General features: G+C 43.1%; 2 protein-coding genes across 2 annotated transcripts; both read left to right on the top strand.

Moving 5' to 3' along the window:
- Positions 1–1,480: 1,480 nt before the first annotated feature.
- On the top strand, positions 1,481–12,550 carry LOC102066154 (pantetheinase). Its single transcript, XM_005493581.2, has 8 exons — positions 1,481–1,832; positions 3,540–3,780; positions 3,885–4,015; positions 5,737–5,929; positions 7,377–7,668; positions 8,812–9,185; positions 11,696–11,866; positions 12,238–12,550. Exons 2-8 carry the CDS (start codon positions 3,568–3,570, stop codon positions 12,355–12,357), a joined length of 1,494 nt encoding a protein of 497 aa, XP_005493638.2. The 5' UTR covers positions 1,481–1,832; positions 3,540–3,567; the 3' UTR covers positions 12,358–12,550.
- Positions 12,551–21,264: 8,714 nt separating this feature from the next.
- On the top strand, positions 21,265–27,499 carry LOC102065972 (pantetheinase). The gene is made up of 7 exons (XM_005493580.4): positions 21,265–21,515; positions 21,620–21,750; positions 22,801–22,993; positions 23,594–23,885; positions 25,061–25,434; positions 25,591–25,761; positions 27,045–27,499. Exons 1-7 carry the CDS (start codon positions 21,303–21,305, stop codon positions 27,162–27,164), a joined length of 1,494 nt encoding a protein of 497 aa, XP_005493637.2. The 5' UTR covers positions 21,265–21,302; the 3' UTR covers positions 27,165–27,499.
- Positions 27,500–27,948: the final 449 nt, after the last annotated feature.

Raw genomic sequence — 27,948 nt, forward strand, 5'->3', positions numbered from 1 at the left:
CTCTGCCTTCAGTTCAAGGCAGCTTTATTTCTGCCTAATTTTCCTGGTTGTATTCAAATGGTTAATCCACCTTGCCAATTCTCTTCTGCCCTGTTCCCCCAAATCCTCTAGAACCAGATCTCCCTCAAGACGGAGATGTTTTTCTCAGCCTTCCTGACAGCTCCAATTGAGATTGGAGCTCTTTTGACTAGATCAACATGACTGAATATATGATTTTGTCTTTGCCATACAGTAGTAGTGCTTTGATGATGCTCCTGCTTATTTTGCTTTTTCATAACCAGGTGCTGGCTGATGGACGTCTGATAAATCGGAATACTACATCAAAGCCAGTTTTGAGTGTAACACTCTTTGGGAGATGGTATGAAAAGGACCCTCCATCCATGGATCAAGCTTCAGCATGATTTCACTGCAGATCATTCAAGCTTTCATGTGCTTGTTTCTGTGACTCTAATTAGTCACAAATAATGGTAATTAATAGTAATATTCATAATTAAAATGGCATTCTATTTTTCTAGTTGCCTTATCTAATGGCATAGTTATTGCACTTTGATTTATTGACTTGATTTTGCAGCAAAAATCAATACTCTGCTGGAATGTTGTGTATGAATTTTTATATGGTAGATTTGGTTGGCATAGGAATGGCCTGTGAACAATAGAAACACTGGGAACAACAGAAAATAAATTCCTCTGACTTTACTGGTGTAGGATTAAGTGGGTTGTACCCCAATAAAAAACAGTTTTTAATTGTTTGAAATTTTTGCTGGAGTATTCAAAGCCATTTCCACAGCACTGTTCCCACCCCATTTCTGAACAGACACTTTTGTAAACAAGAGACTAGCAGAAACTTTGAAAATTTTCGCTTCCTTGGAAAAGGAAAAACAGTCTCAAAAAAATGTTCCTTCAAACAAAACTAGTTATTCAGCTCAGCACACTGCAGCGTGTTATCTTACCATGGCCTAACTCACAGTTGGAAGACTCTAATCTCTCTGGCCACATTTTTAGGATGTGGGATACCTCCCTAGCACAGAATTGTTGACAACTGTTTGTGTCACAAAGGCTCAAAAGAAGCAATTTCTCAGAGGCATGTCTGTGTTCCCCTGGAATGGTTGCTCCTACTGGTGCAAGGGAGAGCCAGGACTGTGCCAGCAGGTGTTGGGTAAGGGGAGGGAACAGCTGGGACAGGCTGGCAGGTGTGAGGATGTGGGCCCTGCAGAATGTGCTTTAGGCAAGTGGACTGGATTACTTTGTGTCTGCTAGCTAAGATTTCTGTGTGTGCCCCATTCTATTGCGTGTTCTGCAAGTTTACTTTGAAGCACAGACATTGTTTACACATAATCTGACTAACATCATTGAAAAAATACAGACATTGGTGTTTTTTGACAAGGGAATGTCTTAAAAATAAGATTGTATTCTGTGCAAGTATCAAACCGGATCCCTCTGCAATCCATGTAGTGGAAGTAATGGGAAACACTCTGCTGTTCGGGAAGGAAAAGTACTGTATCTTTAAATTTGTCCCCGCGCCCTGGGAAAAGCTGTCCTGTTAGGGCACAGGGAACATGACTCGGTGCTGTGGGCAGAAGTGAGCGCCTTCTGACTTCCCGACTCCTGCTCACGTGTGCTCAGCGCTTGGCAGGGATTGCGTGGCTGCCGAGCGCCCTTTCACAGCCTCCCCCAGGCAGCGTTAACCCTTGGAATGCGCGCTTGTCTTCCTCACGCTCTCCTCTCGCTAAGCACAAGAAAAGAAGCCGGAGCACCGTCTGACGACAGAGTCCCTCTACAGCTAAGCTGATTTAGCACCACATTGCGTCCTGCTTCACAAACTAAATCCTCAGGTAGCCCCCACCATCCGGCGGTGGCAGCGATGGGGACGGGTGCCGTACAGGGGTGGGAAGGGTGCACTGGGAGGAGAGAGGTGTGGAAAATAGGCGGATCCGGTAGATAAGTTCCCCCTTACGTTGTCCACAGGCACGGAGAGCCCGGGTCGCTGCAGTTTTCTTCAGTTTATTCGGTGCATTTGTTTCTTTACCTGGTGTCAGTTCCTTGCTCCTGGGCGAGCTCCCATCTCCTCAGGACATAGGGAGCGGTGCCCGCTGGTACCGAGGCAAACAGGGACAACTCCACTGCACCTCGTGCCGGCAGTGGGACTGGAGTTCTGCGGGGCATTCCCCTGGCCCTGCACTTGTAAATATTTCTGCTCAGCCCTGGCAGGGCAGTCACCTTTCTGGCTGATGTCCTCGCTATTGCTAAACAAGGGAGCATTTGATACTTCCTCCTTCACACTGATGTCTGATTGTGCTTCATGTGACTCAGCCTGTATTTCGTTTGGTAAAAAGGTGAGGCAGAGAGAAAAGGGAGGCTTCCAAGCTGCATTAGTTCAAGTATCAGCGAGATCTCTCTTGCAGCCTTCAAAAGGCTTGTATTATAGGTTCCTGAATGAGCATGCTGGATCTAGGAATGTTTGTAGGGAAGTACTTAGGGATGAAAATCACCAGATGAAAGTTCCTAGTGATTGAAACCCTCAGTGAGCACTACTCTGTGAGAGGACTCTGTGGTATCTGCATTCATCAGCCTGTCTGTATTTTCTGAACCAGCTCTACAATGACAGTCTGCTGTAGCTGAAAGCAGACAGCCTGCTCTGATTCCCTCTGCTCAGATAAGCCTTTTTCAAATGAGAATAGTGCAAATACTAGAAAGTCAAAAACTGGAAAATGTCATAGGAACAAATGGATTTGAAGTGAGTTGAAGATTAAAAGTGAGTGCCTCTCAATACACAGCATGTTCATGGGGGCAGAAAGGTGTGCAGAGAGGCAGGCATGCTACTGCACTTGGTTAACTAGCCTGCTCTTCAGGCTGGCGAGAGACAGGCAATGAGTTATTTACATGCCTTATTTCAGATGAAAAATTCTGTCCAGATTCATATTTTCTGTTGGAATTCTTTTGGAAAGTGGTGCCCAGCTAAACAGAAGTGACTGGGAGAGACACTGGGATAAACTCAAAGGACAGTTCTATTGCTGGCCTGTTGGGTGCATGACATCTAAGTACAGCGAGATGCTAATGCAATTTCTGTGGTCTAGAGAAACTCAGAAGCAAGCTGTACATACTGAGACATAGCATAGGAATTGAGGAATACCAAGATACTAGAATAAAGAAGTTTTTATTACCCTGAGTTTTGCCTCTCAAAATTCACAGAAGGCCAGCTCCACTGGTTGCAATATCCACCTGGGTATCAGCTGAGCCCACACAGAAAATGTCTTGCTGTAATCAGTGATAGAGAAGAGTATAACAACAAAAATGGGTCTGTGCTTTCTAGATATGATTTTAATGACTTATTTTTTTACTGGCCCCATTAGTCTTGGCATTGCCCAGCATTATAAGTTTGTTCAGTTGTGTCATCCTTACTTTGTACTGCAATACTTATATCTCACACTTGGTTCCAAGGTAATGCTTTAACAGACATGCAGTTCGTTCCTCCCTCTTTCAAAGTAAACTTTGTCCCCCTTTACTTTTCTGTGCATGTTGCTTTTGCACTGTTTGTCCAGAGCACTCCAGGAGTGGGAGGCTGCAGCCATGCTCCCTTCCCAGGCTCTCCTGCCCGCTGTGCTGTTCGCACTCGCAGCCCTTCGGGCCCTCGCCTCCGACACCTTCCTGGCAGCCGTCTACGAGCACGCCGTCATCCTGCCACATGCCACCCAGGAGCCCGTCCCTGCCAGCGATGCTTTGGCCCTGATGAACAGAAACATGGATGTCTTGGAAGGGGCCATCAAGGAAGCTGCCCAGCAGGTACGAGGGCTGCCGTGAGGGCTGTCCATCAGTGTTTCCTGCTCCTGCTGACCCTCCTGGCTGTCTGTTGACGGGTGTGCTTTAAACGGAGCCTGTTGTGACAGGGTGCCCACATCATTGTGACTCCTGAAGACGGCATCTATGGCTGGCGATTCACAAGAGAATCCATCTACCCCTACCTGGAGGATGTCCCTGATCCAGCGGTGAATTGGATTCCCTGCACTGACCCCTCAAGGTGATTCCTTCTGCAGTGGTTTAGGTGATTTCAACCTTTTATCTATCTCATGGAGTCTTGAGCAGCAGACACTAAATTACTAAGAACTGCTAATGACTCTGACATAAGTTTTAATTGAAATTGAGTATGGAGGTAGTTAAATGGTTAAATATATACCATGTCCATGACTATTCAATGTGGGAAACATTAAGATTTTTTTTTAAATTAGAAACTTTAAGGAGAAATTCAAACAATATACAGAATTTGGGTTACTAAAAGTTGAGGAAATCTCTTTTTTTGATGCCAGAATATATCCTTCTTCTTCTTCTTCTTTCAATTTTTCCACACTATTTTGAATAGAACTGACTGTAAATTTTTAACAGTAGTATTTTTTTGATTTTTTGGTTTGTTTGTTTTTTACAAATGACATGTTGAAACAAAAGCACACACATCATTTTTGTGGGCTGCCAGGAAGTAGTCTCTGAGCAGATAATAAGAGATGATGAAGTCAGTAATTAAAGTCCAAACTTCTAAATGATAAAATCCCAGGAATTTTTAACCTTGATTTTCCACAGTTAAGGTAAGATAAAGTCTGAATTGCTAGAGTCTCTGTGCTGTAGAAAATGATCTGTCATTCAAGCAGCATGTTTCAGCAGTGACAAACTAAGCTATAGCTGAGGACTGGACTTTAAACTCCTACAGCATGCAATACGTGTTCAGCTATGGAATTACAGCCATGGTCTGCCCTTTTCATCATGGATTTCTGCACTTCCTTGATGAGAGCAGGTTATTGTATCAGTGGGGATATAGTAACTCAGTGCAGGGATGTGCAACTTTTGCTGAGATACAAGTAGGTACAGTATACAGTCTTTCATTGAAGGTGGAGTGTGGGGTGGCAGTGTGTCTAAGCAGGTCTTTAGTGCATCACACAGGTTTAGCAGAGGTGATCTGAATGCCTCCTCACTGGTCCAAATTAGAGGTTTCACTAGCAGCTTTTGGGAATATAACACTTGTCATCAGTGTCTGGCTTGCCTTATCCCTGGTGCTGTGTGTGTATCTTGCATGGAAGTCCTCCTTGTGTGGCCCATGCACACCTTGCAAAGCCATAGGCATTGCCACACTGCAAAGGGGAACGAATGGCTGCTCTCTTTATGGCCTGGTGTGGATGCTTCAGAGGTGCTGCCAGTTTCTGGCACATGGACACTGTCATGTCTCAAAATTAACAGCCCACTGTTCTTCATGCCGTGGTTACAGGTTTGTGTGTGCCTGTCTATGGGAGGAAATGAATGCTGAATTGCCTTCACCATATCATCTGCATTATCCCACAGCTCAACCCTGCTTAGCCTGCTAAGGGCCCAGAGCTGCAGCCCTCAGGTGTCAGCGTGCCTGATGCTAAAATATTTGCTTGTGTGACACCAAGCTAGTGTCTTCCTCTGCCCAGAGATTGCTCTCCTGCCCTTTCCCGGCCCAAGGTTATCTGTTTACTGCAGAGCATGTTCCGGGTGCTGAAGGAGACTGGCAGGCATGTCCCTGCAGAGGCCAAAGGGAGGTCTCCAGGGCCTACCCCAAGGTGCAGGAAGCAATCTGAGGAAGCACTGCAGCATATCTGTGTATCTGCCTACCCTGCCATGGCTGCAGGGTTGGAGATGCTGCTGGTGTGCCCTCAGGTACTGTGGAAATGGACACCACTGACAGCACAGGTTTTGTTAATTTTGGTTTTTTCCTTCCTGAAAATACATTAGATTTGGTCCAGCACCAGTGCAGGAACGACTCAGCTGCATGGCCAGAAATAACTCCATCTATGTGGTTGCAAATATTGGGGACAAGAAGCCGTGTGACTCCAGTGATCCCAGCTGCCCCAGGGACAGTCGGTACCACTACAACACGGATGTCGTCTTTGACGCACAGGGCAAACTGGTGGCTCGCTACCACAAGGTAAAGTGGTCTTGGAGAGACAGAAATTAATTTTCCCCTACTTCCAAAATATCTAGGTTTGGGAAGAGAATTAGATGCCAGTCATTGTCCACTGACAGAGTTTTGTTTTTCTTTATAATTTAAAAGAATATCTCTCTTGCTATGAAGTGTCGATGCCAAATTTGCATTTGCTGTCATGTTTCTCAAAACAGACTGGAATGAAAAATGATTGTTCTGGTACAATTTAGTGGCATATGGCTTTGGTTGACTTCCTCAGTTCGTTAGCTCGCTACTACTGTAAATTCTGCTGCTTGAGCAGCTTCAGTTTTCAGTGCCAGCTTTTCACCAGACTACCACTTCATGTTCCAGGATTTCAGTGTTCACGTCCATTTCATCGTAGATGAGCAGTCTGACTTCAGAGAGGCAGACCTTTATTTCTGATGCTGTTTTGGCACAGTTTTTGCACAATGGGAATTGTTTTGACATTGTGAGGATGTCAAAGCAAGTGAAAATGCCAGATGGGTGTAAAAAGAGATAAGGATATTGGGTCATTTGCACCAAATGGAAATTCCTCTTTCAGTATTATGTGCCTACCTGCCAGTTCCATCAAAGCTGTTTATGAATTATGTGCTAGATATTCTGCCAGTGTGGGTAGAGTGAAGTCAGTTTATTTAAGGCACTTTGGGCCCAATATTTCATCTGGCTGTTTAGAGAAAAGATGCCAAGATATCTATTTGTGAGCAAACTGGGTGAATGAAACACTGATAAAGCAAGTCTGGCCCTCAGCCTGCTATGGCCCAGGTGCTGAATTACAAGTTAAGTAAACTTGAACTTCTTTTCTGGCTTGCTATCCATATTTACTTTCAGACCACCTGGACATTTATAAAAGACTCTTAATAAATATGTATGTGAAAGAAGAAGGTAAATGTTGGAAAGCTGAGGATGTCAAAAACTTCAGTTTTTCTGTTGGCTGAGATCATCTGCCTTTCTCCCATCAGCACAGCCTTTGTTTTTTACTCTGCAGCGTCCCAAATACTGTCCTGTGCTTCATGCTGGTGCTCTGTACTTCAGTGCTTCTGGGCATCTCCACACCAAAGTCACCAATTTTGTCTCTTGGCACCAGATCTCCCATACTTCTTTTACATTACTGTTTCTCTTCTGGTTGCATTTGGGTTGCCAGAAATATAAACTAGGTGGGGAGAGTGGAGAGATTATTGTTTTGCAGATGACACCAACAGACCTGAAGGCAGCTGGCCGCTTTCCTAGCTAGATGCCGGGGCAGTATGCAATATGTGTTCCATATTTTGGGTATGGTGATCATATAATTTTAGCCTGATTTCCTGCCTGTGAGGGTTTCCAACACAGGTCAAAACTTTTCTCTAGTCATTCTGAGCAGCTTTAGGGAATGAATCCAAGACACATGGTTAGTGTGCCTCTAACTGGTTTATCTATTTTCCTTCCCCTACAGTATAATCTCTTTCTAGGAGAAAATCAGTTTAATTATCCAAAAGAGCCAGAAGCTGTCACCTTTGAGACTCCTTTTGGGAAGTTTGGCATTTTCACTTGCTTTGACATCCTTTTCTATGAGCCTGCTGTGGTCCTGGTGAGCAAGATGCAGGTGGACACCGTGCTCTTCCCAACAGCTTGGATGAATGTCCTGCCCTTTCTGACTGCAATTGAGTTTCACTCTGCCTGGGCTATGGGCATGGGTGTCAATGTCTTAGCTGCCAATACTCACAACACTAGCATGGAAATGACAGGTAACTTCATTTTCACTCTGTGGAAGAATCTTTATAACCACAGCTCTCTTATTCCCCTTTCTATGAAGTGATTTTGCTGAGGAATATAATTTATTTCTCTGGAAGGTGAAACGTCTAGTCACCAAATTTTAAGGCTGATAATTCCTGTTCCTATTGGTTTCATAAAGACACAACAAAACTTATAGTGTTTTATTTTCCCTAGCTTCTTAGGGTTATCTTTCCTTTTAATGGCTCTAAATAAGTACTAGGTCACTGCCCTTATGCCTGAACAGAAATTTTGATGGTTTTTAAGGCTCTTTTCCTCTCCATTTATAAGTCTATGGTTGAATGCCAAACTGTAAATATACTCATAAACCACATATGTGGCAACATTTATTCTGCCAAATGAGATACTTATTTTTATAGTTGTATTTAACACTGCTACAGAAAACCATTAAAAACACATGTTCAGGCCGGTTGTAGTAACACTGCTAAGATGTCCACATCTTCATTTTAGAATGTAGCATTGATTTTTTTTACAGCTCAGGTTATGGAATAGTATATTTCAATTAGACCACTATCTTCACTGACCTGAGCAACCACAGTATGGTTTTGGGACTGTTCATTTGAAATGCCTGACAGGCTTCTGCAGTGATGGGTATGACAGACCTTTGATTTCCCTCTGTTGCTTGGTGCTGGTCAGATGTGAATCACTCATGAGGGGAGGAGTTCTCAGCCAGTGTAAAGGGGGCTGGACAGTTGCTGTCTCCTTCTGTTCATGGACAGGCCTGTGATACTTGCCTGCGTTGTGTTTTGGATTGTCTCAATCAGTAGCTAGTCCTTTCACATCAATCAGCCAAGAAAAAAGGAATTATCAACTCTATTGCACACAGGGGAAAAGAGAACTGAGGAAGCCATAAATATAATCATAACATAAAAACCCAAACATCCTCTGTCTACACTGAGCAGACCTTCTCTAAGGGAATAAATGATATTCTTTGACAAAGCATGAGCTCTGTGTACCGAGTTGCTAACTGTCATCTTTGATGAGACTAGAATTACTGTAATCTGTGTAGAATTGTGGATAAGCAATCAGTAGAGACAACTGGAAGGACAACATGATTTTTTAAATTCTTCTTGGACTGACTGTTGTGCTCTCCTCAGGGAGTGGAATTTATGCACCAACTGGAGCCAGAGCATACTCCTACAATATGAAAACTGAAGATGGTCACCTCCTCATTGCTGAATTAGATGCACACCCTCGTCTTTCTCCTGCCTCTCCACCTGCTGTCAGCTGGAACTCCTATGCTTTGAGTGTTGAAAGATTCTCACAGAATGGCCATGAATTCACAGGAATCATCTTTGAAGATCCCTTTACTTTCACAGAGCTCACTAAGCCTGGGGGGAATGTCACTGTCTGCCAAAAAGACCTCTGCTGTCACTTGAGCTACAAGATGGCAGAGAAAAGAGATGATGAAGTTTATGTGCTGGGTGCTTTTGATGGCCTTCATGTTTTTGAAGGACAGTACTATCTGCAGGTAATTCTCTGGAGGGGGCTATTCCTTTAGGAATGTTTAGGAATATTCCTAAATATTTCTTTAGGAATATTTACAGGGAGAAGCCTTCAGCTCTGTGGTGGAAAAAGAGAAGACAATGCCTGTCTTCTGTGCTGGATCCTATGGCACCTTTTGTTAGTAATGGAAAGAAGTTGCTAAAACTTCCAAGCCTATTCGCCTTCAAATCCAACAAATGCAGTAGAGAGATCTCTAAACCTCCTCTAAATGTCCAGAGTGCACTCACTATTTTGGGGGTGTGCAATATCGGCTAAATTTAGGTTTTCTTCTGTGAATATCTGCAGTAAGTGTTCTGAATCTCCTCTGTATCACAGAATAGTTAGGATTGAAAGGGACATCTGAAGATCACATAGTCCAATTCCTCTACCAAGGCAAAGTCACCTAGAGCAGATTACACAGAAACACATCTGGGTGGCTTTTGAGTGCCTCCAGAAAGGGAGCATCCAAGACCTTCCTTGTTATCATACTGCAGAAGTTCCATACCTTCTGGGTGATTTCTCATGGGCATCTCCTCACAGCATTAACTCCTTCTTCACAGCACAACCAACAAACTCCAACTCTCTCCTCACCCAGCTAACCTATCCTTTTGTAGCACTCGTCTTCTTATTGGACACAGCCATGGCCTGTTAAGGGCAGGCCTGTTCCTAATCTTTGGTGATTCTTACATTCTATCTCCACCCACTCCCTGGCCTGCCTCTCCTGATGCTCTGACACCCTAAATGTAAAAAAATTCTTCTTCCTTATGTTGAGGTGAAACTTCTTGTGTTTTTATGGCCATTGCTCCTCATCCTGTTGCTGGGCACCACTGAAAAGAGCCTGGCACCATCTTCTTGGCACACACCTTTGAGATATTTGTATGTATTTATGAGACACCTCTCAGTCTTCTCTAGACTTAACAGGCCTGGCTCTCACAGTCTCTCCTCCTAAGAGAGAAGCTCCTCATTCCTAATCATCTTTGTGGCCTCAGCTGGACACTCTCCAGTAGCTCCTTTTCTTTCTTGTGCTGGAAAGAAAGAGAAGCCTGGGCACAGTACTCCAGATGTGGTCTCACTGTACTTTCATCAAAGAGATGCTGTTAAAAATCAGTTGATCATAGCTATCTTTATGAGATGCTCTGATAAGTTAGGGTCACAGAGATGTTAATTTTTTTTGTCATTATCCAAATCATAGCAATGAAGCTTACTTAAATGGCTTACGACTTTTAGTGGAAATATCCTCTCTTCCTCTCTTTTAATCAAATATTTGGAAAGACAGTGAGCTACATCCTGGTTGAATTTGCTTAAAGCCATATTTGAAAACATCCTTTGCCTTCATGATTAAGTTATTGTGCCAGCAGATTATACTTTTTTTTAGTTACTTCTGTCTGTCAGCATCAACATTTTGTACCAGCTGATACAGACTCTGGGATATGAGGGGAGGCATTATCCAGCAAACAGCTCATCTAATACTAGGAAGGTAACTTGAATAAATTCAGTTCTTGGTGAGCCAGATAGTCTCTGCCAGAATTGAAAGTTCTAGAGAAGACAGGAATTTCTACTCTTTCTTTTACCCTCATTTTTTTTTTCATTTCCTCAGAACTTATACCTTATTTCTCTGCTTATTTGCATTTCAACACAAAACCATATTTACTGATGAATAATACTTCTGAATTTTTGCAAATATGCTTCTATGCCCCAATACCAGACATGTAGAAAAACTCCATCATCTATCAGCAAAACCAGACAACATCCTTCAAATCATTCCTGAATCAGAGGAGTGCTAGTCCTATTTCATATTTCCTCATGAAGACCATAAACATTTAGCAGCTGGATAATTAACTCTCATGACAAAAGGGAAACAACATTGTGATTCCTGCTTTACTCTATGTGCTGCAACTACTAACACAAAACTGTAACCAAAGATGCTAACTTCATCTCCTTGGCCTATATTAACTAGGATTTGGACAGGGAACATCAAATTCGGACTTCCATGGACTATCAGGCCATCTAATGAAATATCATTAGCAACATACGCAATTAGCAGTAAGAGGACCTGGATGTGCACTTTTACAATGTACCCATGTGGAAGACTTTGTTTTGTTTGCCTAAAATTTCCATTCACAAACTCATCTTACTAAAACCTGTGGGAAAGAAACCTTCAAATAAGACAATTGGTGATTTAAAGAATTGTGGAACAAACAGGATCAGGCTTCAGAGATGAAATAAGGTGCTTTGGCTGCACTTATGTCAAAACCAATTTATTTATAAAATTATAAGACTAAGACAGCTTATTTATAAAATTATGAGACTAAGTTCTGGAACACACCCAGTCAGATTAAGTGGTAAAAAAATAAGCTATAACTGAAAAGGAGTCACCCAAGAGTTATGAAGAAGATCCTGTGACTATCACCTGCTCTGACGCACATTAGCTTTGATGACACAAGGCACCAGTGTTGCCATCTTGCTAAATACCTTGTTGACTCCTCCTCCCCACAGATCTGCACTCTGCTCAAGTGCCCCAGCACAAACCTGAGCACATGTGGGCAGCCCGTGGAGACGGCTCAGACCAAGTTTGACATGTTCTCCCTCAGTGGCACGTTTGGCACCAGCTACATCTTCCCAGAAGTGCTGTACAGCGGGGTGCAGCTGGCCCCTGGGGAGTTCGAGGTAATGGGACACCCTTGTATTTTGTCAGACATCAGTGGTCAAAAAGCCACTACAAAAGCAACTTAGCTGTTACCAGAGTCCTCTGTACTCTGCCTCCAGTTCAAGGCAGCTTTATTTCTGCCTGATTTTCCTGGTTGTATTCAAATGGTTAATCCACCTTGCCAATTTTCTTCTGCCCTGTTCCCCCAAATCCTCTAGAACCAGATCTTCTTCAGGACAGAAATGTAGTTTTTCTCAGCCTTCCTGACAGCTCCAATTGAGATTGGAGCTCTTTTGACTAGATCAACATGACTGAATATATGATTTTGTCTTTGCCATACAGTAGTAGTGCTTTGATGATGCTCCTGCTTATTTTGCTTTTTCATAACCAGGTGCTGGCTGATGGACGTCTGATAAATCGGAATACTACATCAAAGCCAGTTTTGAGTGTAACACTCTTTGGGAGATGGTATGAAAAGGACCCTCCATCCATGGATCAAGCTTCAGCATGATTTCACTGCAGATCATTCAAGCTTTCATCTGCTCATTTCTGTAACACTAATTAAACACAAATAATGATACTTAATAGTGATACTCATAATTAAAATGGCATTCTATTTTTCTAGTTGCCTTATCTAGTGGCATAGTTACTGCACTTTGATTTATTGACTTGATTTTGCAGCAAAAATCAATACTCTGCTGGAATGTTGTGTGTGAATTTTTATATGGTAGATTTGGTTGGCATAGGAATGGCCTGTGAACAATAGAAACACTGGGAACAACAGAAAATAAATTCCTCTGACTTTACTGGTGTAGGATTAAGTGGGTTGTACCCCAATAAAAAACAGTTTTTAATTGTTTGAAATTTTTGCTGGAGTATTCAAAGCCATTTCCACAGCACTGTTCCCACCCCATTTCTGAACAGACACTTTTGTAAACAAGAGACTAGCAGAAACTTTGAAAATTTTCGCTTCCTTTGAAAAGGAAAAATAGTCTCAAAAAAATGTTCCTTCAAACAAAACTAGTTATTCAGCTCAGCACACTGCAGTGTGTTATCTTACCATGGCCTAACTTACAGTTGGAAGACTCTAATCTTTCTGGCCACATTTTTAGGATATGGAAAACCTCCCTAGCACAGAATTGTTGACAACTGTTTGTGTCACAAAGGCTCAAAAGAAGCAATTTCTCAGAGGCATGTCTGTGTTCCCCTGGAATGGTTGCTCCTACTGGTGCAAGGGAGAGCCAGGACTGTGCCAGCAGGTGTTGGGTAAGGGGAGGGAACAGCTGGAACAGCTGGGACAGGCTGGCTGGTGTGAGGATGTGGGCCCTGCAGAATGTGCTTTAGGCAAGTGGACTGGATTACTTTGTATCTGCCAGCTAAGATTTCTGTGTGTGCCCAATTCTGTTGCTTGTTCTGCAGGTTTACTTTGAAGCACAGACATTGTTTACACATAATCTGACTAACATCATTGAAAAAATATAGACTTGTAGGAGGCAAAATACATTGGTGTTTTTTGACAAGGGAATGTCTTAAAAATAAGATTGTATTCTGTGAAAGCATCAAACCGGATCCCTCTACAATCCATGTAGTGGAAGTAATGGGAAACACTCTGCTGTTCGGGAAGGAAAAGTACTGTATCTTTAAATTTGTCCCCGCGCCCTGGGAAAAGCTGTCCTGTTAGGGCACAGGGAACATGACTCGGTGCTGTGGGCAGAAGTGAGCGCCTTCTGACTTCCCGACTCCTGCTCACGTGTGCTCAGCGCTTGGCAGGGATTGCGTGGCTGCCGAGCGCCCTTTCACAGCCTCCCCCAGGCAGCGTTAACCCTTGGAATGCGCGCTTGTCTTCCTCACGCTCTCCTCTCGCTAAGCACAAGAAAAGAAGCCGGAGCACCGTCTGACGACAGAGTCCCTCTACAGCTAAGCTGATTTAGCACCACATTGCGTCCTGCTTCACAAACTAAATCCTCAGGTAGCCCTGTTATATGTAGTAGAGATAATTCATGCTGTAGAAATAGATATATGCCTATAAAAATAAAATATTAGGAGGAACCAAAACCTATGCTTGTAACTACTCTGGACATGGACTGCATTCTATTCAAATTATAACCAGTTCATGGACAACGATAAAGACAATATCAAACCTGTTGCCGTATGAATAGGGGAGGCTTGGGCCCTGAGCTAAGCCTACAGCCGTCCTGAAGGACAGAGTTATGCACATCATAGCCACTTCCCAGACAGCGCTGGGACAATACCAGTCGGTTACCGTATGAATGGGACTGGCTTGGGCCATCAGAGGTTTCCTGTGGCACCACGAACTTAGAAGATATCATCTGGACCTTCCTGGAATGGAATGTCCTGAGGAAAGCTCACAAGACCAGCCATCTGGATATGATTAAATCTACGGTTCTCAGGTGTTGGCCACACCATTCATACTCCATATGAATACACCTTCTGCTGGGGCACTCAGACATTCGTCTGGGTTTGGACTTCGCCTTTGTTTGTTTCTACACATGTATGGATCCAACTTTACATGCAAAGGGACACAAAGAAATATGTAGTCATCTCTGCCTCAGACAGAATAAACTGTATATAAACTGGCTGCTGAAAACACTCAGTGTGAACCTCTGGCGGAAAAGCTGTCTCTCTGTCAGCCAGAACCCTAGGTCACCCAACTTCTGTACCCAGGGCAGACACGGTCTTGGCTGTGGTTGGGCTTTTTTTGTTTCAAAATTTCTATTTTTTGTTATCAATCTAATAAATCTTTGTTAAATTTTTCATAAATTTGACTACAGATTTGATCTTTTATAACAACCTCCACCATCCGGCGGTGGCAGCGATGGGGACGGGTGCCGTACAGGGGTGGGAAGGGTGCACTGGGAGGAGAGAGGTGTGGAAAATAGGCGGATCCGGTAGATAAGTTCCCCCTTACGTTGTCCACAGGCACGGAGAGCCCGGGTCGCTGCAGTTTTCTTCAGTTTATTCGGTGCATTTGTTTCTTTACCTGGTGTCAGTTCCTTGCTCCTGGGCGAGCTCCCATCTCCTCAGGACATAGGGAGCGGTGCCCGCTGGTACCGAGGCAAACAGGGACAACTCCACTGCACCTCGTGCCGGCAGTGGGACTGGAGTTCTGCGGGGCATTCCCCTGGCCCTGCACTTGTAAATATTTCTGCTCAGCCCTGGCAGGGCAGTCACCTTTCTGGCTGATGTCCTCGCTATTGCTAAACAAGGGAGCATTTGATACTTCCTCCTTCACACTGATGTCTGATTGTGCTTCATGTGACTCAGCCTGTATTTCGTTTGGTAAAAAGGTGAGGCAGAGAGAAAAGGGAGGCTTCCAAGCTGCATTAGTTCAAGTATCAGCGAGATCTCTCTTGCAGCCTTCAAAAGGCTTGTATTATAGGTTCCTGAATGAGCATGCTGGATCTAGGAATGTTTGTAGGGAAGTACTTAGGGATGAAAATCACCAGATGAAAGTTCCTAGTGATTGAAACCCTCAGTGAGCACTACTCTGTGAGAGGACTCTGTGGTATCTGCATTCATCAGCCTGTCTGTATTTTCTGAACCAGCTCTACAATGACAGTCTGCTGTAGCTGAAAGCAGACAGCCTGCTCTGATTCCCTCTGCTCAGATAAGCCTTTTTCAAATGAGAATAGTGCAAATACTAGAAAGTCAAAAACTGGAAAATGTCATAGGAACAAATGGATTTGAAGTGAGTTGAAGATTAAAAGTGAGTGCCTCTCAATACACAGCATGTTCATGGGGGCAGAAAGGTGTGCAGAGAGGCAGGCATGCTACTGGACCTGGTGGACTAGCCTGCTCTTTTGCTTCAGGCTGGTGAGAGACAGGCAATGAGTTACTTACATGCCTTATTTAAGATGAAAAATTCTGTCCAGATTCGTATTTTCTGTTGGAATGCTTTTGGAAAGTGGTGCCCAGCTAAACAGAAGTGACTGGGAGAGACACTGGGATAAACTCAAGGGATGCATGACACTGAGATACTAATGCAATTTCTGTGGTCTAGAGAAACTCAGAAGCAAGCTGCACGTACTGAGACATAGTACAGAAATTGAGAAATATGAAGATTCTAGAATGAAGAAGTTTTTATGACAGCCTGGAGCTGTGTCCTGCTAAGTCCTCTGCAGGACAGCAATGGAATAAACTTTCTCAAAGCAGCCGCAGTGAACCTGCTCATAGTGATTAGTCAGACCTATTAAACACATTTTAATGAAATAATTCGTTTCCGTGAGAGATTTGTTGTGATGTACCTTCTTCCTGTTTTGTCATGTTTTTCTGAGCTCTTAATGTGTTCATATGGATACTCCTCTAATAAACTCCTTGTTTCATGTTTTTCAATCATGTCTTGAATGATGGATGCTTGATAAGTAAGAAAAAAACCAACTAAATCAGTCATGACTGTGGTGCTTTTTGGATGGTTTTATGAAAGGGATCATCTGAAACAAGACCCGCAACCAACATGGCTCCCCATGATATTTCCATAACTGAAACTGTACACTGTTATTCTTACATCAAATATATATTCAAATGGGATACAGCATCATCTACAACCACCATCCCAATTATATTTCTCATTTCCAGTTGCAAAAACTCATCAATGTGTTTTCTTTAGCAATAATGTGGAAATATTGTGTTATTATTACCATTTATTGAGAAGAATCTCTTCCTATGTCATAAGATTACTAATATTTTATTAGTTTAAAACAGCAGTTGTTTTTCTCTGTTTGTTGGATTTTTATTCTAATCCTCAGAAAGCCTGAATTGTAGTCCAGACTATACATTCTTACTAAAACAGCATTGCATATTTTTTCATTGCAGATTGGTATGGAACCAGTAAATAAAGCAGTGAAAGATGTGATTTGTGGCAGGTCTATACACATGCTCAGTATTTCTTTGTCTCTGGAATATGGCTTGTGCTATGTTAGCCAGTCTGCTCTTTTACCACTATTAGACCTTTTTTCCCCCTATTTGTGTTGCTTTCGTTTTATATCCTTTATGCCATTGGTGCCTATCATGTAGGGAAGGGCAATACAGAGCATCATGGAAGCTGAATGAGGACTCCAGTCAAAGAGCTCCTCCTGAAACAAAACGTGCCACCAGTTTTTGGTCAGAACATTATTTGAATCATTGTTCGTATGAAACCTCTGTTGAAATAAAACTTGGAATTGAAACCTCAAATTATTCTGGTTGTCATTTCTAAAAAACAGCTTGATGACACCTCCTGACTGCACTGGATGCTATTCAGTGACAGAATTTTTACTGCAACCAGTAAACAAATCACTGAGTGACCTGGTATCTCATAGCAGCTCCTCCCTCCCATATTCTCTGTTTCTTTCTGGTCATGTAGCACCAATGTATGTGAAATAAGCTTTTCCCTTTGCTCCTTCTTGCTAATGATGGGTGGTGCTGCCCTGCAGATGAATTTTCTGTAGGAATTTGGGGTTTTATAGTTCTGTTTCAGACCATCTAGTCCCAGTGAGATGGCACTGTTCACATTTTTGCTTTCTCTTCTCCCCAGTGACCTGTGTTTTGTTGATGCTGCTGGACCTTAGTGACCTTCTTTCAGCACATCAGTGTATAAAGATGTGCATGTTCTGTGGCTGTGTCCTTTAAGAGTGGTCAGAGACCTCTGTTTGTGTAATTTCTCCTTCCTTTTCCCCACATTGCTACCATTGCTGGTCTCACCATAGAATCATAGAATTTTCAGGGTTGGAAGAGACCTTTGAGATCATCCAGTCCATCTGTAAACTTGGCATTGCAGCAGTAGCCCCTAAACCATTAAACCATCATGCAGTGCCATATCCAGACCCCTCTTAAACATCTCTGTGGCTCAACCACCTCCCTGCCCAACCTATTCCAATGCCTCACCACCTGTACAGTGAAAAAATTTTTTCTAATATCTAACCTGAATCTCCTCTGTCCCAGTTTAAGGCCATTACCTCTAGTCCTCTCATTGCAGGCACAGCAGGAGAGACTGGCCCTCACCTCACAGCAAACTCCTTTCAGGGAGTTGTAGAGAGTGATGAGGTCTCCTGTGAGCTTCCTCTTCTCTGGACTAAACAAATCTAGCTCCCTCAGCTGGTCCTCATAATGCATGTTTTTTAGACCTTTCAGGAGCCTTGTTGCCCTTTTCTGGACAGGCTCCAGCACTTCAATGCCCTTGTTAAAGTGAGAGCTCCAGAAGGAAACCCAGCACCAAAGTGCAGCCTCACCAGTGCTAAGCACAGTGGATGATCACTTCCCTGCTCCTGCTGGCCACACTGATATTGATACAGGCCCAGATGCCATTGATCTTCTTGGCTACCTGGGCACACTGCTGGCTCCTACTGAGCCAGCTGTCAGCCAGCACTCCCAAGTCCATTTCTGCCAAACAGCTCTTGAGCCGTTCCTCTTCCAGCCTGTAGCACTGCCTGGGGTTGCTGTGACCCAAGTGTAGGATCTGGCACTTCCCCTTCTTGAACCTCCTGCAATTGTCCTTACTCCATTGGTCAAGTCTGTCCAGCTCTTTCTGTAGACCCTTCTACCCTCACACAGATCAACACTTCCACCCAACTTAGTGCTATCTAGCCATTTTTTTACCCGTCCGAGATTTTTGCTATGATGCTCTCAAGGTCCTCAATCCCTGGTTCTGGAGACACTAGGAGCGCAAATATTCTCCAAACTCCAGCACTGATTACCTCTGCTGTGTGCCATATGACCGTTTTTGTTTCCAAATGTAAATAGATAGTCACATGTGACATAACAGTGACATGTCTCACATAATGACATGTTTATCAAAAGCCCCAGACAATGTGCTCTGACTCATGGAAGCTCAATATTATTGCTGCTAAAGCCACACTGTCTAAAAACATTGTTCATTGTTTGAGTCAGTTACTGTGTGACCACAGGCTGATCTCAGTCCAGCAAGGGTTTATCCAGTGTGGTCCTCTTCCCATGGGTACAAACTCAGTGCAGACACTGTACTTGTGCCCAGGGAACCTGGTGGGTGATACCACAACTCTCTCCCAGGGAAAGGATCTGGATTTAAGGGAAGTTATGGCACCTGGGAAGGTCTCATCTTGCAGAAGGGAGTCAGCAGGAGTGTGTGGCCAGTCTCAAAGCTGAGAGGTGGCTTTTTCAGGTTTGTTTACTGCTGATGCCAGTCCTCTGGATAATGAAATATGTGTGCAGGTGGTGTAGGATCCCAACCCTGAATGTGGTGAGTATCTTGAATCCAGGATTTTGTTCAAGCCATTGTGGTTTTGTTAAGGTATGTTGAGTATTCTCCTACAGAAGCCATAATGATACTGAATTCTTTTTGCTACCGAGATTGCATAACACTTATCATTGTGAAATCTGTTATTGTGAGAAGTGAGTCAAGCATACGGAAAGTAATCCTGTGCAAGTCCACCCATCACCCACATACCAACTCCCTCTGTATAAAACAAGGCTGCGTGTAACCACCAATAACAATAAACACTTCTTCGAGGGTAGTGCAGAAAAAACCCTTTCGTTACCTGACTGCTGAGTCAGAACCAAGGAAGGTAAGAAACTTGGGTGCCAGATGCAAGTGATTTTTGTGCACATGCAGCTTTATCTTCAAGATTTCTGCCGGAGTGATCTGTGGATATAAGAAAGCACATTGCAATAAGCAAAATCTAGAAATTGCGTGTCCTATTCACGGCAGTCTTCCTACAGAGATCTTTGGGGACCAGAGATATTTGGGGCTCGGTTATTGAGTGGTGGGTGTGCTGATGGTTCTGCTCACACAACCAGCCTTCCCCGCAACTTCCTCTAGGATATGTAGCAGCCCCCAAAGTCCCTGCTACTCCGACCTGTGCTGTGCTGAGCTGGGGTGCCACAGGTATTACCCATGCTGGGGCCTACCTCTCCCAGCACCTCATGCCCTTGAGTTTGGGCCGGAATGTGTCCACGCTGGTCTCTGCTGAGATTTCCCAAAGTTGTTTTCCTTCTGGGACCAAGGCTTGCTTGAACTGTGTTACTGCAGCAATACTATGCCTGATTTTTTGGTATATCTGGTAAGTAACATGTTTTTTCAGCTGCAGCACAGTGGTGGCTTCTCAGTGACTTCCCTGTGTTGCTGTGAGGCAGAATTGCTCAATGCTGGCAGCTCCCTTGTCTTTGATGCTCTTTCCCAACAGAGTCATTACATTCGTGTCATCTTTTAGCTACCCTGGGAATTCCCAGCTTTTGTGCAAGACTTCCTCTTTTTAAAGCCCACTGCCTTTCCCTGCCTGCCACATACTCTTGGGTGACTTCCAGGCTCCAGACATGGGGCTTCCTAAAACTTGTGCCTGTGCTGTGCTTTTGGTGCTATCTGCTCTGGAACCCTGTGCCCTGAACACAGATGTTGCAGCCATCTGTGAGCACAATGACATTTTAGAATCATAGATTGATGAAGTGTTGGCTTCTCCTGAAGAGGCCTTGGTGCTGACGGAGAAAGATCATTCTTTTGGGTGACACTACATATGGAATAGGAAGATTTTTCAAGGAGGAAGAAGGGGTTATTAAAAATTTCTTCTATGTGGCAAATGACAAGTCAGGTTATACTCCTTTACCCTCACTAAAGTACCACAGGTCCTAACTAAGGTTTTTCTAGGGATCATGTAAAACTATAGTAGCAATATTCTATTTACAAAATACTGTGCTAAAAATTTATTTCCATGAGAAATAACGGTGCTTTTCATGAGTAATTTCAAGCTGCTTATTGTACAAAACCTTCCTTTACAAAAAGGAAGGTTTTGTACAATAAGCAGCTTGAAATTACTTGAAAGGACCATAGTAAAGAAAAAATTGTGTTGTCAAATTCTTTCTCACTAAACAGCAAGTCAGTTAGCTCTAGCCAGAGAGGTCAGCACAATTCAAGGGATAGTTTATACTGCAGTGTGAGCCCAGTGGTGAGGACGCTCTCAAGGCACCCATTTGAACTGTAATAAGCCATTGGACAAAAGCAGGAGATATGGCAGGACCATGTCTCATAAACATTGCTGAATTGTCTGCACTCTGGAGCAAGACTGCACCCCATGCAGGTGGTCTGTCCTCAGTCGTGGCTGAAGTTTCCACTGATGGCAGCTATATGCAGTAAGGTGATATGGAGTAGTGGATCCTAACCAGGGGAGTCTGGGCTTTCCCTGAGATGGGTTCAAAAGTGTGGAGAGGGATGTGCGAAGGAAATGTGCAAGTGCTCCTTCCAATGAACCTCTTGTAGATTAACATGGCTTCTGACAAGCTCTCTTAGCCTTTTGTTCTAATTTTATTTAAAACCTTTCATATTGGAAACAAGATCAGATTCCAAGAAAAGCTTCTTTGACTTTTTGGCAGAAATCTCTCAGATTACTCAACGGAAGATTATTGCCAAAGCAAACCTATTAGTCTTTACTCCTCCTCTTTCTCTCCAGTTTATATTCCCCATGCTGACCCAGGAGCTGGGAGGCTGCAGCCATGCTCCCTTCCCAGGCTCTCCTGCCCGCTGTGCTGTTCGCACTCGCAGCCCTTCGGGCCCTCGCCTCCGACACCTTCCTGGCAGCCGTCTACGAGCACGCCGTCATCCTGCCACATGCCACCCAGGAGCCCGTCCCTGCCAGCGATGCTTTGGCCCTGATGAACAGAAACATGGATGTCTTGGAAGGGGCCATCAAGGAAGCTGCCCAGCAGGTACGAGGGCTGCCGTGAGGGCTGTCCATCAGTGTTTCCTGCTCCTGCTGACCCTCCTGGCTGTCTGTTGACGGGTGTGCTTTAAACGGAGCCTGTTGTGACAGGGTGCCCACATCATTGTGACTCCTGAAGACGGCATCTATGGCTGGCGATTCACAAGAGAATCCATCTACCCCTACCTGGAGGATATCCCTGATCCAGCGGTGAATTGGATTCCCTGCACTGACCCCTCAAGGTGATTCCTTCTGCAGTGGTTTAGGTGATTTCAACCTTTTATCTATCTCATGGAGTCTTGAGCAGCAGACACTAAATTACTAAGAACTGCTCATTCTTTAATCTATAAAAATTCACAAGTACTGTAAAGATGAGACGCATCAAAAAGAGTTCTTAATTAAATGGTAATGGGAATATGTCAGGTAAAAGCACTGAGACAGTTTTACTTGCAAAGGACAAAAATGAGGATGTTTTAGGCAAAATAATTATTTTTAAAACATGCACAAATTTATCGATTCAGATCACTTGTGAAAACCTTCTGTAAGTGGAAGCTATTTTATTATCATGTAGCTGCATAGATCAGACAAGCTAGTTCAGTCCTCAGTTCAGGTGGCTGAGTGATTTCTAAATCAAATTGCACAAAATATTAATCGAGATCTGAAAGAAATATCTTTTGGAAATCCAGCCACCTGCACATCTGCTGTGTTACACATGGAGGTGATCCCAACGTGTGTCAGCTTGGGACACTGAAAAGACTCAGTTCATGCCTAAGCTAACCTTTTATGTTCTCTTTTGAGGCTTTATGAAGCTAGATTTCAGGAGTCCTCAGCTTTGTAAATGCCCACTTTTTACTAAAGGCATACAGACAACAATTATTAAAAAAGGCTAAAATTTTCTTCTGAATCAGGGATAGAGCTGCTTGATAATTTGCTTTTTCAGCTATTTAAGATTTATGTCTCTGTACTGATTTATTCTTGTCTTTGCTTTGTGAAGCTCTTCACATCTTTGTATGCAGGTTAGCTGGAAATTCTATCCACACAGAAAATAACATTGTAAAGGATACAGGAAAGAAGAACACAGGGAGGCCATTTTTTAAAGATAAAAGAGACTGGCATTTTAAAATGATGCTATGAACAGAGAAGAAAATTAGCAAAACCTATGTTTTGATCTATTGCTCTTTCAGCATCTGGGATGTGCAGTTAATGGTGTAGTAATTCTGAATGCATTACTTTTACATGGGGCGCTTAAATTTCTATACGACTTTTTTCTTCCTTCACTAAAAATGCAATAGATTTGGTCCAACACCAGTGCAGGAACGACTCAGCTGCATGGCCAGAAATAACTCCATCTATGTGGTTGCAAATATCGGGGACAAGAAGCTGTGTGACTCCAGTGATCCCAGCTGCCCCAAGGACGGTCGGTACCAGTACAACACGGATGTCGTCTTTGACGCACAGGGCAAACTGGTGGCTCGCTACCATAAGGTAAGGAAATGCTTCAGCATCAACCTCTGATTCATTATCAATGAATTTTTCAGCTCTCTGGCACCAATTTCAGATAGTTTATACAGTAATTTTACATTACTATAAAGTGACAACCAGTCCAGGATGATTTGATGATCTCATGGCCTGAAGAAAAAATAAGTAATTGCTTGACCAGTCAGTCAAATTATTCCCAGGAGCACTGCAGCTGCAGAGTGCATGCAAGCTGCCAAACACTTAAGGGCTACATTTATGGCAGTAAATGGTAAGAAAACAGTGACAGAATTTTCCATACTCAATAAACATTAGCTTTTCCTTGATACATTCGTAGCCAACCTGGACAGTGCTTTCTCAGGGGACATCTTGGCCCTCAGTCTTGGAGTATAGCTAATACTGGATGGGCATTGCTGTCAGGAGGTAGATGGGGCACAGACACCCCATTTTTTGGGCAGGAGGGTCAGCTGATTGGATACAAACCAGCTGTGCTAGCCAGCTTAGGTACCTCCACTCCCAGTTCTGCATTAACGCCTGTCTCAGATGCAAAAGCTGTTCATAATCTTGCCTTATTTTCAGTTTTTAATATGCCATTTTCTTCACCTGCAGTACAATCTGTTTAGAAGTGAAACTCAGTTTGATTATCCAAAAGAGCCAGAAGCTGTCACCTTTGAGACTCCTTTTGGGAAGTTTGGCATTTTCACTTGCTTTGACATCCTTTTCTATGAGCCTGCCGTGGTCCTGGTGAACAAGATGCAGGTGGACACCGTGCTCTTCCCAACAGCTTGGATGAATGTCCTGCCCTTTCTGACTGCAATTGAGTTTCACTCTGCTTGGGCTATGGGCATGGGTGTTAATTTACTTTCTGCAAATACTCATAACACCACCAGCGCAATGACAGGTGAGTTGCATTCAGGAACAGGAAAATTGTTCCCAGATTCAGAAGCAGGCAGAAATGTTTTAGACATAGTGAAGTCTCTGAAAAACAGTGTTTTAATTGGACTAAAGATCTTTGTGATTTGGTACTGAACGCAACAAACAACTTCAAGGAGAAGGATGTTGAATATTCTGAAAAAGGTAAAAATAGAAAAAACAGACATTAAGACATTAGACATTTCTAAAAGTAGAAAAATAGAAATTAAGTTTTGATAACTTAAAAATGAAATTTTATTTCAGAAAATAGCAAAAAGTTTTACTTAAATTTTCAATCTCTCATCTAGGGGCAGCATTTCCTGTTTAAAATTCAATCAACAGCCAAATGGAGAAAAAAAAAGAACCTATTAGTGTAAAACCAAAAGAAGAATTCCACTCTTTTTTCTTGTGGCTGCTGAAGACTTAGAGATATTATGTTTTACTTTGCTGTGAAAATAGATTTACTGCTGTGGGGGGATAGAATATAAGAGAATAAATGCAGAAGGCAATCTCAAATCTCACCCCTGAGGAGTTGCAGCTGTACTAATCACCAAAGATTAGGAACAGGCCTGCCCTTAACAGGCCACAGCTGTGTCCAATAAGAAGATGAGTGCTACACAAGGGTTAGCTGGTTGAGAAGGGAGTTGGAGTTTGTTGGTTGTGCTATGAAGAAGAAGGAGTCAGTGCTGTGAGGAGTTGCCCATGAGAAATCACCAAGTAGTTATGGAACTTTTGCAATAAGATGACAACATACTGTCTTTTTTTTTTTTCTCTTTACTAAGAAAAGGGTATAGCTGCATCTCTTCCCTGAATCAATGTGAAAACTAAAAAGGAGCATTTTTGCCTGCCCTAAATAGACTGAGTTTAGGCCACAGCCCTGTGTGTCCTTTAGTGAAACATAGCTACGCCCATGATTGCCTCCTTTGTCAAATATGCCACTCTGAGAGCTATGATTTATTTTTCAATAAACTCAGGTTTTAACACTGGGGTGGGTATTTCAGCTTTTTGGTGCTTTAAAATTATTCCAAAACCTTTCAGTAATGTATTGAATGAAAAGAGTATCACTGAAAAGCAATGCCAGTGTGGTATGGGGGTGACTGGCACCCCTGCCAAGCTGTGCTGTGTGGTGCTGGCTAACGGGGTGGCTGGTGGTGTCCTTGGCAGGCAGTGGGCTGTTCACACCAGAGGGACCTGCTGCCTACCACTACGACAGTGCCACCGAGGAGGGACGTCTCCTGCTAGCAGAGTTGAGTGCACGCCCCCGTCTTTCCCCCACCTACCCCCCTGCTGTCAACTGGAGCTTGCATGCCACGAGCATCGAGAAGTTTCCTGGAGAAAACAACACTTTCTCGGGAGCTGTCCGGAAGGATATATTCACTTTCAGAGAACTCAGGCACAAGGATGGAAATTACACTGTTTGCCAAGGAGACCTTTGCTGTCATCTGGTCTACCAGATGTCAAACAAGAGGAGAGATGAAGTTTATGTCCTGGGTGCATTTGATGGTCTTCATGGCTCTCTCATAAAATACCATTGGCAGGTAATTGCATGTTTAGAGGTGAGTGTGGCCATGTAACAACCACCTAAAAACATTTGTCCATTACTGCATCCTGGGAACTTTGCTTGCTACCAAATCCAGCTTGTGGTTGCTGAAAGCTCAGTGGTGTTTTGCCTTTCTGTCTCCTCCTCCCCACAGATCTGCACTCTGCTCAAGTGCCCCAGCACAAACCTGAGCACATGTGGGCAGCCCGTGGAGACGGCTCAGACCAAGTTTGACATGTTCTCCCTCAGTGGCACGTTTGGCACCAGCTACGTCTTCCCAGAAGTGCTGTACAGCGGGGTGCAGCTGGCTCCTGGGGAGTTCGAGGTAATGGCACACCCTGGAGCTGCTTGTGGCAAGGTTTCTTATGTGGCTCTGAAAATTGATCTGGCAGCAAAGCCCCATCCTGGAATTGCTTTCTTTGGTTCTGCTGTCTGGAACCAAGGGGACAGATTTAAACGGAGGATTGAATCAATGGAGCAAATCTGCCTTCCAACCTCAGATCATAAATGAAGAAACCACAGCTTTCAGTGAGCTGTTTTCTACAGGTTTCCCACAATGGTCATTTTAGGAGAAAAAGAAATAAAATACTCTGAGAAATTGTCCAAACAAGAAAAATTACTTAGAAGTATCGTGTGTAAGAGCAGAGATTCTATGCAGTTAAGAATGTTAAAAGTGATTTTTGAGGGGTTTGTGGTTTTTTTTTTTATTTGGTGGTTCCCATTTTATTTTTGCCAAAAGATATTTTCAGACATAAACTTTAGATTAGTTTTATGCAATAGGCTAGATGACATCTTCGTTGATTTGGAAGAAATATTTAACAGCTTACAAGAGCAAGAGACAATAAAGACAGCAAGAAAGACCTGAAAAATTTTAGGGGAGACAAGGGTGGTATTTTTTGGTTTTTTTTTTTTTTTTACAAAGTAGGAAATTGAAAAGCATTGTTCACCCTTCATACTTGTTTTTGAATGAGACTTCTGTAAAAATAGGCACATCAAAGAATTTATTGGTATCCTAAAAATATGATCATGGTCTAATTTTAAAACAATAGGCTGTATTTTCTTAACAAATACATGCTTACCTTTTGTCACAGGGGCAAAAAATGTTGTTACAGGTGTTCACAGTTGGTGAACAGTCATTTCAAATTGATATATAAAATGGAAATAAGAAAAGCTATGTATGGCAATAGCTTGAAATTCTCAATTTCCATCTCAAAATTGTTCTGAGGTCTACAAATCAAAAAATGTTTCAAGTGTGTCCTAGAAGTGCATATAACCTTTGTTATATATACCTGCCTTGTATGAGTAACTAAAGAGAATCTAACAAATTAGTTATCCTCACTCTCACCTTTTTATGAGGTGAAGAAAATGGTCTTTATTTCCAAAGACAAAGGAAGGTTTAAGGATTTCTGGATACAAGGAAGTGTAGGAAGGCTATAATCGGGAGGCTGTGGCAGACCCAGAGAGAATTCTGTTTTCTTTTGCTACCATGACTGTTTTTAAAAGTGTTGCATCAAAATATTCAGCATCGAAGACCTATTTTTTCTCTACAATGCAGTATTGCCACTCTGTTACCTGATCATTAGTGCCATTCTTTCCCTTTTCCACCAGGTGCTACGTGACGGGCGTTTGAAAAGCAAGCCTGGCACGTCGAAACCGCTCATAACAGTGACGCTTTTTGGAAGGCTTTATGAGAAGGACCAGCCACATCCTCTGCGAATTTCCCTGTAAAGTGTCTCCTTAGGAGTTGCACACTCACCAGAGACAGGAGGGGAGTTTCCTCCTGAGCCATAGCAGTTACCTTGTATGATTCCTGTTCTGCAATATATTGCACTTCTGCTCAGCACCTGTGGCAATTTGGCTTATCTGGGAGAAAGTGATGTGGTCACTTTGCTGTGCGTGCCTTTTTAACAGGGCTTGAGCCGGTGCAATTATTTTTCAGTGTGCATGATCTGTCACGTAAATCTTTTAATCATAAATTTTGTTTCACCCAAGATTTCATATTGATTGATAGAATTACAGTAGAAAGAAGACTGATAACAAAATCTATGAAATGTGGTTTGTCATTGTATTGAAGAATAAATTGTCTCCAAAAAAGTCTTTCTGTCCCTTTTGGCCCTTCCTGTTTTTCAGGTTGTATAAGCATTAAGTTTCTGCATTTTTCAGCCTTACAGCCCAATCAAGAGGGCCTGCTTAACACTCTATGAACCTTGGCCCCATTCTGACCTAGATATTGTACAATAAAGATCAAACCAGATTTGAAATTATCTTAGGTGCAATTTTAGAGAAAGTGGTCCTCCACAACCCATCGCAGTGTTTGGTCTGGCTAAGATAAGATAAAGCACATCCACTTCTGCAGTCGCTTTGATCTTGCACCTCCTTCTACATGGCAGATGGGTGTTGGGTCCAGGGCACTTCACATCCAACTTATCATATACAAGACAGTACTCCAACACCTTCTCCTGGGTATATGGATAATTTCTTCAAAACTGTTAAGAAATATGAAATAGGCAAT

Source organism: Zonotrichia albicollis, chromosome 3 (assembly GCF_047830755.1).
Source record: "Zonotrichia albicollis isolate bZonAlb1 chromosome 3, bZonAlb1.hap1, whole genome shotgun sequence".
Classification (NCBI taxonomy): Eukaryota; Metazoa; Chordata; class Aves; order Passeriformes; family Passerellidae; genus Zonotrichia; species Zonotrichia albicollis.

Excerpts from the sequence above, each read along its gene's own strand:
- LOC102066154 (XM_005493581.2), top strand. The coding sequence starts at position 3,568 with ATGCTCCCTTCCCAGGCTCTCCTGCCCGCTGTGCTGTTCGCACTCGCA. Across the intron at positions 4,016-5,736 it reads CCCTGCACTGACCCCTCAAG|ATTTGGTCCAGCACCAGTGC; the intron begins GTGATTCCTTCT and ends AAAATACATTAG. Across the intron at positions 9,186-11,695 it reads AAGGACAGTACTATCTGCAG|ATCTGCACTCTGCTCAAGTG; the intron begins GTAATTCTCTGG and ends TCCTCCCCACAG.
- LOC102065972 (XM_005493580.4), top strand. The coding sequence starts at position 21,303 with ATGCTCCCTTCCCAGGCTCTCCTGCCCGCTGTGCTGTTCGCACTCGCA. Across the intron at positions 25,435-25,590 it reads TCATAAAATACCATTGGCAG|ATCTGCACTCTGCTCAAGTG; the intron begins GTAATTGCATGT and ends TCCTCCCCACAG. Across the intron at positions 25,762-27,044 it reads TGGCTCCTGGGGAGTTCGAG|GTGCTACGTGACGGGCGTTT; the intron begins GTAATGGCACAC and ends CTTTTCCACCAG.